This window comes from Astyanax mexicanus, chromosome 22 (assembly GCF_023375975.1).
Source record: "Astyanax mexicanus isolate ESR-SI-001 chromosome 22, AstMex3_surface, whole genome shotgun sequence".
Lineage (NCBI taxonomy): Eukaryota > Metazoa > Chordata > Actinopteri > Characiformes > Acestrorhamphidae > Astyanax > Astyanax mexicanus.
Window position 1 is genome coordinate 24,801,912 of NC_064429.1, and position 14,785 is coordinate 24,816,696.

Genomic DNA, 14,785 nt, shown 5'->3' on the forward strand with positions numbered 1-14,785 from the left:
ATTACACTCAATTGATTGAAAACAAGTTTGCAGGAATCTCAGTCAAAAGTCTAGTCCAGCAGAAACATGGTAAAAATTTCATGCAATTTTATGTTTGAAACTAGTTAATTTAGTCAATGTCATATTCCCACCCAGCTGCTGGAGCATCAAGACTGGAACCTGAGGGACATTTTTTTTTTTTCAATTTTAGTTAATGGGCTGTTCCCAGGCTAATAAATCAGTTATTACACAGAAAATAGTTATAAACATGTAGAAAAAAAGCCTCAATTTATAATAAATAATTTTCTGAATCATGCAGTCAATATTTTTCCTTTCTGCAAACGAAAAAAAAAATCCTATAATTTATTTCAATAAAAAAAAAAATCCCTAAATGTAACTACAGATTCCCTTATTTTATTAAATCATGCATTCCCTAAATGTAACAATCCAATCAATTTAAGAATTTGTTATATAAGAATCCTTCCTCAGTTTAATAAATCATCAACCCAAACTAACACATTTTATCTCAATAAATACCTTTATTTAGTCAATCCTTCTTCAATAATGTCTAATAATAAAAATAAATTTCCTAAATTTAATAAATAATTTTAACATAATGGATAGTTTCTTCAATTTATTAAATCATTCTCTTAATTTCTATTTAAATGAACAGGTTGTTTTTTTCCAACAACAGTTCTTATCAGTTTAATCAGTTTTTTAAGTATTTCCCTGCATATAAGTATTTGTTCCCTTAGGTTATTAAAGTTGTTCCATCAGTTTACAAGGAGTGTAAATGAAGTAAACATATAAATACTTTTTTGAGGATGATAATAATAATTTTGAGGCTTTTGTAAACCTGCAAACCTGTTTACATATTACAGGTGTGTACCTGTGTAATCTGTGTGCAACAATTTAAGATATATAAAAAAAGGATTTTGTTCCAGACAGGCGACGTGATAATATTCCAAATTTTAATCTTTTAAATAAACATTAAAAGACTGTACAAAAGAAGTGAAAAGAACAAAACAAGGAAAACTGACAAATGTACAGAATTCAGATAAAAGTGTTCATGTGCCAAAAAGTGACTTGTACTGTTTCGCTTCTGAGAAGAAACACAAAAACTCTCTTAGAAATCATCACTGAATAGTTTCAATCTTCAGAAACAAAAGCATGTGCTACAAATTCTACTCTTGGTGAACAACGGTGGAAAGACAGCGAAGATTAATGACAGTCATTTATCTCAGGGAAAGAAACTAACGTACTGCTCAACACAGACGTCGTGTGGCAGTACTGTGGCTGGAGGAGCCACATGCATATAGAATACAGGTTCCCTCCCTTCATGTGATCTATAAGATGGCCAGAGGCCAAAAATCACGCACATCACTAATTCTCTTAGGTCCAGTAGAAATTCCAGTGTTCTGGGACAGTTTAGGGGGGAAAAAAAGTCTCCCACAACCAAAAACACTAAGGTCAGTGAAGATGCTCATTTTTTGCTGTTTATTAGGTTTTTTACATTATGCTTGAAGAGTCTCTTGACGGCAGCTCAGCTTTGAGTCGAGTTATCTCTTCGGTTTTGTTTCTCTGATGGGTAAAATATAGTCCAGATCTTTCCTCACCTGCAGCACCTGCCAGGACTACAGACAAAAGCAACAATAAGAAAAAAACATTTGGCATTTTTTAAATATCTATTAATAAATCAAAACATTTGCTGTTGTGTAGTTGGTACTTCAGTTGCATTAATTACCTCAGTGAACTGCGCTTTGATGGCATCAAATTTCATTTTCTCATGAACTGCCCTGGCTGTGTTTGTTCCATCAAATGGTTCTAGGGAAAACAAAACAACAGAAGCAAGATGAACATGAGTGTTGTAAAGCAATTAGATATGCAAATGAATTAAGTTTAATTGTGCTATAGGCTAGGATGTATGCACATCAGTCAAGCAATAACCACTCCAAACACTCCAAGTGGACATCCAACCATCTGCGTCTTACTGCGATCAGAGGCACATTGCTCAGTCCAATTAGCTCTCCCTTCTGCCTCGCCCCTAAACCCATACATCACCCAGTGCCCCTCCCAAACTACTCCTTCCATTTTTTGTTGTTGTGGTTAATCTTTTTTTTTTTTCTTTTTTTTTCTTCAATTGACACCATCAATTAAAACCGTTGTCTTTTACACGTTTAAAACATTTAGTATTTATTTTCTGATTTGGAATGACTCGTTGCGTTGGCCTGCGATGACACCATTCCCAAAACATACTAAACACTCAAGAAATTGATTGCAGACGCTACAACCCTGAGTTGCATTTTAAGTTTGCCACCAGGGGCAAAACCAAGATGACCTTTTCTGCCAGTCAGCAGTCATGGAGGACTAGGTCAAGCAAGCTTCTTTATTGGTCTCCTTAAGTACATAGTAACATAATGGATGATAAATTTATATCCTGATTCTAATTTTAGATATTCTCCTATCTTTATTCTCATAGAAAATTGCTCCATCATCGCTATACAATACTGTGACCAAATGACCATCACATGTCCATACATTTAAGCCAACTTGAACGTGTATATGGCTGCCCACATGGGATGTCTATATTGTTACGCAAAAACTATTGTCATACTGTTCATTGCTTTTTGAAATAATTGGAACAAATAAACGTGATTTGTAATATATTATTTAACAAGGACTTCCACAGAAAGTACATAATACAAAGTTTTTTTTCCCTTCTCCTGAAAAGTTGCCATTTTGAAGATACAAGTGCATTACATTTTGCACACCATGTTACCTTCCACACAGATGAACTTGTTTTTCCACTCCCAGGAGTTTGGCCTGGGAAGAGCCTTTCCTTCACGCACAGAGATCACAAACTTGTCCCATCTGAAACACAAGCAGCAATGCATGGTATTTAAACCTACTGCACAGGTGCAATGCTCACGAGCACAACTTCCCACACTCTGACTCATTAAAACTTAACAAAACAAACAGCAAAGTACACAAGCAGTTCAACAGGACCAGTCAGGGCCTACCAAAGGGCGAAAAGTCATACCTGCTGCTGTCACTCAAACCCCTGAAATGAAACGAGAGCCTGGCAGCCTGGGAAACTGTGAGGAGCGCAGGGCTCTCTCTCTACCGAAGGGGATCGAACTTCCTTGAAATGAGAGAGGAGGTTCCTCTAACATAACCCTAAGCCTCTAACTACTTGACAACAGTTACACCAGTGTTTGGTCTCTATGATGTGTGTGAGAGTGCACAGAAGCAATCAAGCAGTGAGGATTTACACACTCTAGGTACACTAGCAAGGTAAAATCTAATCAGGAAAAGTATAAATTTAGGTTTACAAGCAAAGAGTAACTGTACATTGTGTGTACACTGATAAACATATTGGAAAACCTGCTTATTCACTTTTTTACTGAAATCAACAGTAACTGAGTAACTGTCTCTACAGTCCAGAGAAGTTTTCACTAGGACTTTCCACTAGATTACTGTGCATTGCTGTATGAATTTGATTACTTTTTACAACAAGAGCATTAGTGAGGTCAGGATGTGGGAAAATCATTATCCATCCTCACTAGGGGTGTGACGAGACAATAACTCACGAGACGAGACACGATATTGGGTTCACGAGAACGAGACGAGATTTAAAAATAAATTTAAAGAAAACGTCAAAAATAAAAAATGGCTTGAAAATTAGAGTTGTATTTGACAAAATCATATAACGCAAACTTAACAGACTGGTTTCTCTCACACATTGATTCTATAAGAAATAGAAATAAGAATAAAAAATAAAAATAAAACTTTTCTAGGTCTTATATAGTGCAAACAATAAGTGCAAACCATAACCAGACATATTAAGCCTATGCCTGTGCAAACAGGGCAGTACAGGGCTAAGGGATTAGTACACCTGCCTATGAACCAGTTATGCCAAAATGCAACCAGATATACAACTTAAAAGTAGCAGAAGCATCTTCTATGCAAATGCCCGTATTTTCCTCTTCTGCTGAGAGCTGTTCTCACTGCTCAGCTATCATACTCTATCGCTATCGCTACTGGGTTGCCAGATCCCTCTTAAAAAGTCCACACTTAACTGTATTTTTTGCCCCGCAAGACAGGTTTAAGCCTGACGAGAAATATTGTTCTCGTGCCACGAGATCTCGCCACACCCCTAATCCTCATGTAAAAAGTATTGAACGGAGCAGTATAGCTGCTTTTTCACTGCAGCGGTTCTAAGTTTGTAAGCGATTACCATGACACTTTTACAAACTGGGCCAGGCATGCTTTTTTCAGCACAGTAATCTGTAATGTGTATGTACTGCCTTCATTATAATTGCAGTCATGCGAGATATTTTTGTGGTTTTGAAATCAAACCTGCCATTTCACAATCAAAAACAAAACCAAGTCTGACAGATAGAGTTAAATCTAAATGTGGCTTTATGAGAATTGCCTAAACAATGTGAACAATGTGACCAATCTGCATTTGCAAACTGAGTTCCTGGTACCTAGAGAGGCATCCAATTGTCTGCTTAAGTGAAGGAGCACTGAAGATATCACAAATGTAAATTAACAGCCTCTGTAACTAATATTGGCACTGTTCTCAGACCCCCAAACTTCTGTCACTTGTGACCCCAAGACACTTTGAAATCCGATTTGGGAGGCCACATTGTCCAGACTGAGTTCCATCCGATTGCAACCATATCATCCAGATGTGGTTTGGAACAGATTTGGTGAGGAAAGGAGAGAGGGGAAAAAAAAAAATCAGATTTCACATGGTTTCTGGCTTTCCACCAATCCAGATATGCCAAAAAATCAGATTTGGGCTGGCAGTCTGAATATAGCCTTCATGTAAATAATGTAAGAACTTGCCTGAAAACTGTGGCGTAGTATTTTAGGAAACCGAGGAGCAGGTCTCCAAGAGATGACTGGTTCTTTGACACGAAGGGAGGAATGTTCTTGGGCCCGTCTGGGACCAGATGGATGTCCATTACTGGGCTAAAACACTCCTGAGGAAAAATAAGCATTAATTTGTAATATTACTACAATTCAATTTATTATCATCCTTGCAGTGTCACTTAAATTTGGAATGTATTTAAACATACAAACATTTGATCTTCATTTGAACAACAAATAATAATAATAAAAAAAAAATCCTAATTTTTCCCATTTTCTCCCCAATTTACACGGCCAATTACCTAACCCACTCATTAGGACTCCCCATATACATAGTAATGCCCCAACACACTAACACATGCTTCCTCCGATACATGTGAAGCCAGCCACCGCTTCTTTTCGAGCTGCTGCTGATGCAGCATTTCCATACAGACGGTACGCTTGGAGGAAAGCGCAGCGACTCGGTTCTGATACATACGCTCACAGACGCCCTTTGCTGCAGATATCACCCTAGGAGTGATGTGTGGAGAGAGCGCCATCTACCCACCCGGAGGGAGCAGGGCCAATTGTGCTCCCTCTGAGCGCCGGCAGCTTGATGGCAAAGCTGCATAGTGCACCACTCTGCGCCCAATTGTTTTTTAAAGTTAATCGGATTATAATGTTTTCCTGTATAAGAATGTATAATAATACTTACTGGATAATCTTTCTGAAGGCAAGGGATCACGGGTTCTGGGAGAGCTATATAGGATAGACATTTAAACATTAAAACCAGTCTAATGAAAAGCCCTTCCAATTTAATTCATGAAAACAAAGAATTAAAAATCAGAATCAAGGCAAAGAAAAGCAAAGAACAGAACTAATGTCTTTGTATACAGATCAGTTCATTTCTAAAACAATGCTTGGGCACTTACTCTGGAGGTAATGTAGCACCATCAGGACTAGCGTGTAGCTGCTAAGGGTTCCACGACTGGCATCGTTGATTTTGTTGTGACTGGCCCACTTTTTAATCACGAGGATGATAGGACGAACTCGCCTCTCAACTAAACCACAAAATAAATCATAAGAATAATACACAAACATGTGTGCAAATCACAGGGAAAAGGTGTTATTCCCTCATTACGCTCAGAAAACATGCATTTATCTATATATTTGATGTTTAACAGCCTTACTGTGCGCATATGTCCGTAGCAGGAAGGTGTTTCGGATTCCGACAACATTGTTCACATTCAAATCAAACTCCACTCCACTGCAATAAGAGATGAATACAGAATGTCAAAATGACTGTAATTAAGAAACTATTACTGAAACTAATTGTGCAGCAGAAGCAGCATCTTCAAAGACCTGTGAACTTGATCTTAGAAAGGTTTGCACACTGTGTGTGCATACTAATTATTATTACAAAAAAATAATTTATCAATCACGTCAGAGCTCTGCCTGTGCAATTGATTGCACCTAAATTACAGTTCCACTCACTTCAGCGGTTCACATACTGTACTGAAACCAACTGATTTGTGTTTCTACTAAAAAGTGTAAGGGGGAGAAGATTGCTCATAAATAAACTGCACAAATGACAAAAGGACAGCTCACAGCCAAACTCACTGTAGGAAATCTTAGAGTTTTATGACACACAGTATGTCAAAAAAAATGTACAACAATATATTTTAGCTTGAATGCAGGACTGATGGCAGTAACCTGTTTTTCTTTTTAATTTTTGGAGTCTACAAGTTTGATGTCTTTATTCACTTAAAATTAAAAAAAATATATATATATAATAACAAATCAAATATGTTTTAAATTAAGATGTAAATAGTAACACAATTAAACTATTTAATCTAGATAAACCAGATAATCATATTGATAATCCTGAATACTTTTATCTTGAGTTTTAGTTAACCTGCGGGATGGAGTCTACAACAGTGCATTAGGCACAATGCTAACAGCTGGACCATAGGACTGGGCGATAGTGTAATCTTGAAATTCTTCAAATTTATGAGAAATTGGGCGCCAAGTGGTCCAGCGGGCTAAAGCGCTGCTACTATGAGCAGGGGGTCGCAGGTTCAAATCACCGCTCATGCAGCTTTGCCATCAAGATGCCAGCGCTCAGAGGGAGCACAATTGGCCTGGCTCCCTTCGGGTGGGTAGATGGCGCTCTCTCCCCACATCACTCCTAGGGTGATGTCCACAGCACAGGGCGTCTGTGTGCTGATGTACCGGAAACGAGTCGCTGTGCTTTCCTTCGAGCGCGCTGGCTGCTCGGCAATGCTGCATCAGCAGCAGATCGAAAAGAAGCGGTGGCTGACTTCACATGTATCAGAGGAAGCATGTGTTAGTCTTCACCCTCCTGGTGTGTTAGGGCATTACTAGTGATTGGAGGAGTCCTAATGAGTGAGTTGGGTAATTGGCCGTGTACATTGAGGAGAAAATGGGAAAAATTAGAAATACAATTATTTAAAAAAAAAAAAAGAAAAAAAAGATGAGAAATTCTCGATTATGATTACATTTTTAAATTCTAACATAACAAGTATTCTGTGTTATAGCATGACAGTACCCAGGCTTTGTACTAGAGTGGGCTGGCCAGATACAGTCCTGGTAATGTTCAGCACAACATATACAGCTCCTCCAAATAATGTCTGAAAAACATTCTTGTTCATGTGTGAAAGGGGCTAATCTTGCAATTCTAAGCTTTAAATGCCTACCTGATGCGGTCCCTGAACTTTAGAATGGGTACTTTTGCTCGGATGAGCTGAGGTCTCTCAATGTAAGCTGCGGACCAAAAAAAAAAAAACATCAACATTTCCATTAGTTTTTAACCTATACCAAGGTACAGGACATAACTTAGTAAACGAGAGTACAAAGATACATACACAATTTGTATAACAACCTCTGCACACGACTGAGTATGTACACAGCATCTGTTCGCTGATTTACCTGAGGGTAAAAAAAACAAAAGGTTATACATGATACATAATAAAGGTTAAAGCATTATACATTAATTAGCAGTAGTCACAGGATATCAGTCTGCATATTGATCAAAGTATTCAGCCAGGAACAGCAATGAATACCAGGTGTACCGTGTCCCTTTATTTTTTATCTTTCATTAAACAAACTTACCGGCCCATCTTGAACTACGAGGCACAGATCGGCATCACTGCTTCGACTGCCAAAACCATTTAGAGACGACCCTGCTAAAAACACCCTGGCACCTACAGAGGAAACAGAATAGAAAAGCAAAAATTAGCATCTGTAGGAAAAGTTAAGGTGGTACCAATCAAGCATTGAGGAACATCTGAATAGACAGGGTGGGTGTCTAAAGAAACATACATGGGTGTAGCAGCTGAATGTCCCACTGCAACTGGGCCCGACAAGATTCCTTCTTCTGCAGGTCTTCATTCTGCTGTTCGCAAGCAAGGAACAAGTCCAGGATCTGCTGACTCAGCTGAAACACAATGCAATTTAACCATTATAATGAGCAGATTTATATTCCACTAATCTAGCGGTCTACAACACTACTCCTCTTAAAGAAGATTGCTATGCCGGATTCTGCTGCATACCAAATCAAACACACCCCATTCAGCTAATTATTGACTTCTGGAGGCAGTAGTTCATTAGGATACATCCACAGTACACAGTACGGTCCATTTAACAACTTGACTCAGTTCTGACACATCAGCTCACAGACGGCTTGTTCTAAGCGACATCACCCTTTGGAGTGAAGTGGGGAGAAAGCGCCATCTAACCACCCAGAGAGAACAAGGCTAATTGTGCTCTCTCAGGTCAGCTGATGGCAAGCTACATGAACAGGATTCGAACCACAATCTCCTGATCATAATGGCAGCACTTAGCCCGCTGGACCACTCTGAGCCCTACAAGGCAATTTTATACAGGTAAGGAAGTACAGCATGATTGCATATCTGTAGTGCATGTTAATTAAACATTATCTGGAACAGGGGTCAGTTTAGTTCCAGTTTCAGGCCCATGTTATAATATCTCAGAATGAGGTAAGTAATCTAAAGACATTACTAACTACTTTTGAAACTATATTTAATTCCAGAGAACCAATCTCTGGTCCTCTTGAAATCTGGGGTCTAGAGTTTACTTCAAGTGAACTCAGCTTCTATGTCCTCAGCAGACTGTAGAAATGTCCTCAGTGCTCCATGTAGGGCTGTGTGATTGGTTCATTTTGCCTTGTGTTGGCTTGCATAACTTAAAACCTTGCACAGGGAATTTACCTGACCAAAAAGAAAATAATAAAAAACAAGAAACAGCTAAACCTAGGCTCCAGGAAGTGATGTAGGTAACTGTACACAATTCACGGTTTAAATGGAATTTGCCTGTGTGCAAGCACAACAGCAATAATAACCCCTCCCCCAAAACAAGCCCAGAATTGTCCTTGGGTGTGGACCCATTTATTCAGGACAATTGTGAAAATGCCCTAAAGTCAAAGCCCAAATTCATGAAGCTTCTCAAAGTAAAAGTGCTGATCAGAAAGCATACCTTATCTTTGACAATGGACGGTGGGAAACCGCTGTAGGCATTCTGATAAGACTCCTCCCTGAGAGACGGTACACAGCCTACTGGTTTGGAGGTGCCAGGGGTGTGCATAGGAGAATGAACGGGAGAGCAGGTCTCATCCACGGCCCTTCTAGATGGCCCTTGCTCTCCTCGATGTACTGGGCTAAAACTAGACACTTTGCCCGGCGGCTCATATGGTTTTGGGGAGCGGACGCGCTGCCTCTTCTGGTCATCCTGGGTGGAGCCGTCACTTTTCCTCCTGGAAGAATAATAAGTAGAGTTAGCATGTTAGAGACATAGCGACTAATCCTTGTAGTTCTACAATATAGTGGTCCAGAGTGTGCTGCAATATTGTGCAACGGCACGGAATAGACGTCTCTTGGTAAAATTAAATAAGAAAAAAAATTAAATCAGTCTTTTGAGACTGATATTTTGGAGCACAATTTTATAACAGAAGGGTTTTATAGCTGAGTACAGAACATATTGTATGTATTATCTGAATGTGATATATGGTGAATACAAAATTCGCCATTAGAATAGGCATTTTAAAATACAAAAACAAAGACTCAATAGGTTTGTTAATTATTTTATACCCATCATTTGGGATACTTAATCAAAAGAGTGAACCACTTTATTACAAGAGCTGTTGTAATGCAAGACAATTTAATATAAAGTGATGATAAAACTTATTGTATCATTTCTTATACAATATGAGTCTACGATAAATTGTGGAGAGAAAACCTTACTTTCTGTTTTTATTTTTTGACCCATTCGGACTGGTATACGGAACATCCAGTGGAGGCTTCCACTGATAGGTTGGGATGAGAGGGAATCCATTCAAATGATGGCTGTGAAAACTAGAAAAATAAAGGTTTTGAGCTTACTGATATGTTTAAAAAAAACATTGCAGGACTTCTTATCATTTAAACTGTTTTGATTTCGTTTTCTCATTTAGTCAAACTGGCTTGACAGCAAATCTGCAACACAAACTTACTTTCTGTTTGTGAAGTTCAGCTGTGACTCAATTTGTTGTTGCACGAAGGCTCGGGCTAAAGAGGGTTGGGTGAACATGTTATTTGGACTGGCTTGCCGCCGGTTATGGGGGAAGACAGGAGACCTCGGAAACATTCTCTGGAAAGACGTGGACACACATCTGCCACCTAATGATCCACAAAGAAGCAAAAAAAAGGAGGATCATTCTGAGCAATCAGGTTGCAGAAAATGTACATATAAACTATAAGCTCAAATTCTGAAATTCTGACAGCATATGAAACCCAAAGAATTAATAGCTAATATGTTCAGTGCCCTCACTATTTAGTTTTTCTATCCAAGTGTAAAACTAAGCAGGTTCAAGACAGAACAGAACTAGTAGGAAATGTAACGTTTTTTATTTATTTAATCAGAAATAATCAGGTTTTAAAATAGTACCAATGTCAGAATCAGCTTTATCAGACCAACTTTTTTTTAAACATACAGCTTGAATATACAGCTCTAGAAAAAAATAACACCACTTAAAATAAGGAGTTCCTTTAGTTGTACCAAATTGAAAACCTCTGTAATGTAATAAAGAGGAAGATTTATGATCACAAGCCATCAAACCAAACTGAACTGCTTGATTTTTTTGCACCAGGAGTGGCATAAAGTTATCTAAAAGCAGTGTTTAAGAAAACTGTGAACTTGTTTTCTTTGCATTATTTGAGGTCTGAAAGCTCTGCATCTTTTGAGCCATTTCTGCAAATAAATGCTCTAAATGACAATGCAAAACCTTTATTTTTTGAAGTAAAATAACTAACTTACATTCTAAAAAATTGCCAATTTACTCTCTACTACACTTAACAATTCCAGATCAGTAACAGGAATGAAACAGAAATTCTGCATGTTTGAAAATAGATGTAAACATAACGAAACTAAAGGTTTGGAAGACATGGACTGGATTATTTGTATTCAGAAAAATATTGATTTTCAAATGAACTCTAGGAAAGAGGCAAGTTTATGATTTTATTCATTATATTTTGACATTATTAGCTTTACTTAAATATTTATATTCAGTTTTGCTCCTTATCAAACATGAAAGCTTTTTATGTAATGTTCAAAAAGACATCAAGATTTAGTGGCGTAATGTCAGGCTTACCTTATGTCAGGGTTAACCTTAAAATATTTAGTCACGTGCCCACAATGCAAATAAAAACATTAACGAGCTTCTCACTAAATTTACCTGATTTAATTAGAAAGTTGGTATTTTGCTATCAATATTCAGAAATGGGCTCTTATTTAACCTGCTATGGTAAATAAAGGAAGCAGTTAGCTGAGCTAGCTAACTAGTTAGCAAGCTTCATATTTAGCCAGTAGAAATGCAGATAATATAATTTACTGATGTTTCAAGAACTAGAAAATATAATAACTCTGTAATTAAAATAAATTGTAAACGATCGTGGGTCAGTACACTTTACTTAATACATAAAAACTGAAGAAAATATAGCTAGGTTAGCTAACTAGCGTTAGCTTAGCTAGAACCAAAGCTAACCACCCAAATAAACAGCTAGGTAGGCTAGCTAACTGCCTGAGTGACAACCAAACCAGCTCAATATCCAACACCCTGATACACAGAAAATATCTACCTACTAATCTTTATCAAATAAATACAACAGGAGCCATAACTTACTGATAGAAAGGAGATATTGCTATAGCCACTTAGCCGGGGAGCTGTTCGCGTGTGTCGCTTTTGCTACATTTAAAACACAAGTCCTTAGCCAGCTTGCTAACGTTAAATGCACGGGTACATCTCAAATCGCCTCCAGCTCCCTACATAGTGCACGTCATTCCGACAGAACTACGATTTCTACACACATAAAAGAGCATTGGATGTCATAAATGCTGACACATATTCAGACATTAGACATAATTTTAGTGTAAATGGTGACATTTCATTAACATATGGTAAGCTAGTCAACTAACTACATAGATAGTGGACTTATTAAGCCGTTTGAGACCGATCCCATCGCTGTAGGTACCGGCTACTGAGCTTTTCTGCTTCTGGGTTAAATCCTCAATAAAAGTCCTCTTTTAAGCAATACAATAATCAATAATATATAACATATATTTATAAAAATGGTTCATTATACTATTGATATTTTTAAGCCTTTAAATGTGTAATGATCAGTTTAATTATTGTAATATTTATATTTATTACTGAACAAGAATATCGAATATAGTGTTAGTTTTCAAAAAACAAATATTTTACTAACAGGTATCAAACAATAATTAAGTAATTCTTTTTATTAGTGCTTTCTAAATAAACTAGATTAAAAAATAAAAAAAAAGAGAAATCAATGTCAGTGAAAAGCCGGAATCAACTGTAGTATTAAATACACAGCACAGTAAGTTTTATTCACAGTTTTTTCTTCTTTTAGTAAGTATTATTAATTTTTTTTACTAAAAAAGATAATGAGAAAATAATGGCAGTAAAATAATCGTAATTGACTGTAGTATTAGTTTCTAAACACATTGTTCCAAATAAAAATGTTTTTTTTTTTGCAGTAAAAAAGCAAATCTTCATTCTCTTCGTTTTTTTAAAATTATTATAATAGTAATAATAGTAGCAGATTTTCGAAATTCTGTAAAATTGCCCTAATCAACTGTAGTATTAGGTACCTAACCAAAACGTTTAATTTGCAGTAATGAAATGTACAAATTATTATTATTATTATTATTATTATTATTATTATTTTATTATTATTATTATTATTAGTAGTAGTAGTAGTAGTATTACTAGTAGTATTAGTGGTAGTAGGATTTTATTTTATATATTTTATATATAATAATAAGATAAATAATGAAGAAAGAAGAAAATAATGTCAGTAAAATAGCTGAAGCACCTGTTTAAATGTTTAATTTACAGTAAAATATACGTACAAAGGATTGCTTTTTTATATGGAAAAATAATGAGATAATGAGAAAAGCGTGTCAGTGAACTTGCCCTAATGGCCCTACCAGGGGGCGTTGTCCTGCGTGATGTTATGTGGGCTGTAGTAGCGATTGGCAGCAGGACTCATCCTCATCCTCGTCCTCATCCTCATCCTCACGCCCACCGAGAGGGGTCTTCATTCATCTTTTCATTAAGCGCATCTCCGGGAAGCGTAGCGCGGCTCGCTCGTGTTCAGGGGGAATAAATAATGTCAGTGGGCAGATAGAGCGCTGTGGGTGTGATTTCGGTGTGTGGTGTTGGTGGTGGTGGGTTTATGGTGTAGTGTAGACTGACCGGAGGCTGACTGCTCGCTCCGTGGGCTTCTGCTTGTCACCGGGCGCGCGCGCGTTAGAGAGAGCACCGCGGGGCTGCGGGGGGAGATGCAGCGGCAGCGGGCGGAGCAGCGGCCAGACTCGGACTGATGATGGCCAGCTCACACACCCGGCTCAGTTAAAACCAGCGGAGGCGCGCGGAGGCCACTCAGTCTCAGCGGCAGCGGGAGGACAAATTGGCTTATCCTCTCTCTCTTTCTATCTCTCTCTCTCTCTCTCTCTCTCTCTCTCTCTCTCTCTCTCTCTCTCTCTCTCTCTCTCTCTCTCTCTTTCTTCTCTCAGGATTCAGAAGGAACGGCGAGTCAACATGGGGTAAGTTTATAATGAGGAATGGCTTCAGGCTGCAGGAGGATAAATAATAATAGCGTGGATTTTAGCAGAGCCAGGGATGATACAGTGCTTTAGGCACGTCCTGATCTTGCTTTCAGTAGCGAACCTGTCCACCAGCTGATATACAGTTGTGTGACTCATAGTGTGCTGTATAATAATCCTGTGTTCATATATATATAATAAGAGACCACTTAAAAATGATTAGTTTCTTTGATTTTACCAAATTGAAAATCTCTGGAATATAATAAAGAGGAAGATGGATGATCACAAGCCATCAAACCAAACTGAACTGCTTGGAATTTTCGTATTTTTGTAAGTTATCCAAAAGCAGTGTGTAAGACTGGTGAAGGAAAACATGCCAAGATGCATGGAAACTGTGATTAAAACCAGGGTTATTCCAACAAATATTGATTTCTGAACTTAAAATCTTAAAACTTTATGAATATGAACTTGTTTTCTTTGTATTATTTACGGTCTGAAAGCTCTGCATATTTTTTGTTGTTTCTGCCATTTCTCATTTTCTGCAAATAAATGCTCTAAATGACAATATTTTTAATAGAAATTTGGGAGACATGTTGTCCATAGCTGTATTTATACAATACATTTAAACTCATACATTTAAACATATATATTTAACCTATATAAAATGCAAAAGGAAACTATGACTCATAGTCTACTGTATGTTTACTTTATTTGTCTGTGTTTATTTATCTATGTTTAACCTGTTGTATATTTATTAAAAAATAACATGTAGCTTTAATTAATTCTTTACAGTGTAGAAATATTTTAG

General features: G+C 37.4%; 2 protein-coding genes across 3 annotated transcripts in view; one reads left to right on the forward strand and one right to left on the reverse strand.

Moving 5' to 3' along the window:
• Window positions 1-929: 929 nt before the first annotated feature.
• On the reverse strand, window positions 930-13,378 carry tent2 (terminal nucleotidyltransferase 2). Of its 2 annotated transcripts, none has more exons than XM_049470370.1 (15): window positions 13,360-13,378; window positions 10,364-10,529; window positions 10,116-10,226; window positions 9,352-9,628; window positions 8,179-8,293; window positions 7,969-8,060; window positions 7,722-7,785; window positions 7,554-7,620; window positions 6,027-6,103; window positions 5,769-5,897; window positions 5,552-5,595; window positions 4,834-4,970; window positions 2,759-2,850; window positions 1,724-1,803; window positions 930-1,613 (listed from the first exon to the last, which is right to left on the reverse strand). In XM_049470370.1, the coding sequence occupies exons 2-15, from the start codon at window positions 10,495-10,497 to the stop codon at window positions 1,539-1,541; spliced, it is 1,494 nt and encodes a 497-aa protein (XP_049326327.1). In that variant the 5' UTR covers window positions 10,498-10,529; window positions 13,360-13,378; the 3' UTR covers window positions 930-1,538. The 2 variants fall into 2 exon arrangements, with proteins under 2 accessions (XP_049326327.1, XP_022523360.2); XM_022667639.2 differs by lacking the exon at window positions 13,360-13,378 and adding an exon at window positions 12,032-12,324.
• Window positions 13,379-13,451: 73 nt separating this feature from the next.
• homer1b (homer scaffold protein 1b) overlaps window positions 13,452-14,785 on the forward strand; it is a 51,348-nt gene continuing 50,014 nt past the window's right edge. Inside the window, exon 1 of the mRNA XM_007243942.4 lies at window positions 13,452-13,977. Within this exon, the coding sequence (XP_007244004.3) occupies window positions 13,973-13,977 (5 nt within the window). The 5' untranslated portion in view covers window positions 13,452-13,972. The remainder of the gene's footprint in view (window positions 13,978-14,785) is intronic.

Bases quoted from the DNA above. Each gene is read 5' to 3' on its own strand.
- tent2 (XM_049470370.1), bottom strand. From the start codon at position 10,497: ATGTTTCCGAGGTCTCCTGTCTTCCCCCATAACCGGCGGCAAGCCAGT. The intron at 8,294-9,351 runs GTATGCTTTCTG...ATTGTGTTTCAG, and splicing joins CGTCCATTGTCAAAGATAAG to CTGAGTCAGCAGATCCTGGA. The intron at 5,596-5,768 runs GTAAGTGCCCAA...TATCCTATATAG, and splicing joins GGTGCTACATTACCTCCAGA to CTCTCCCAGAACCCGTGATC.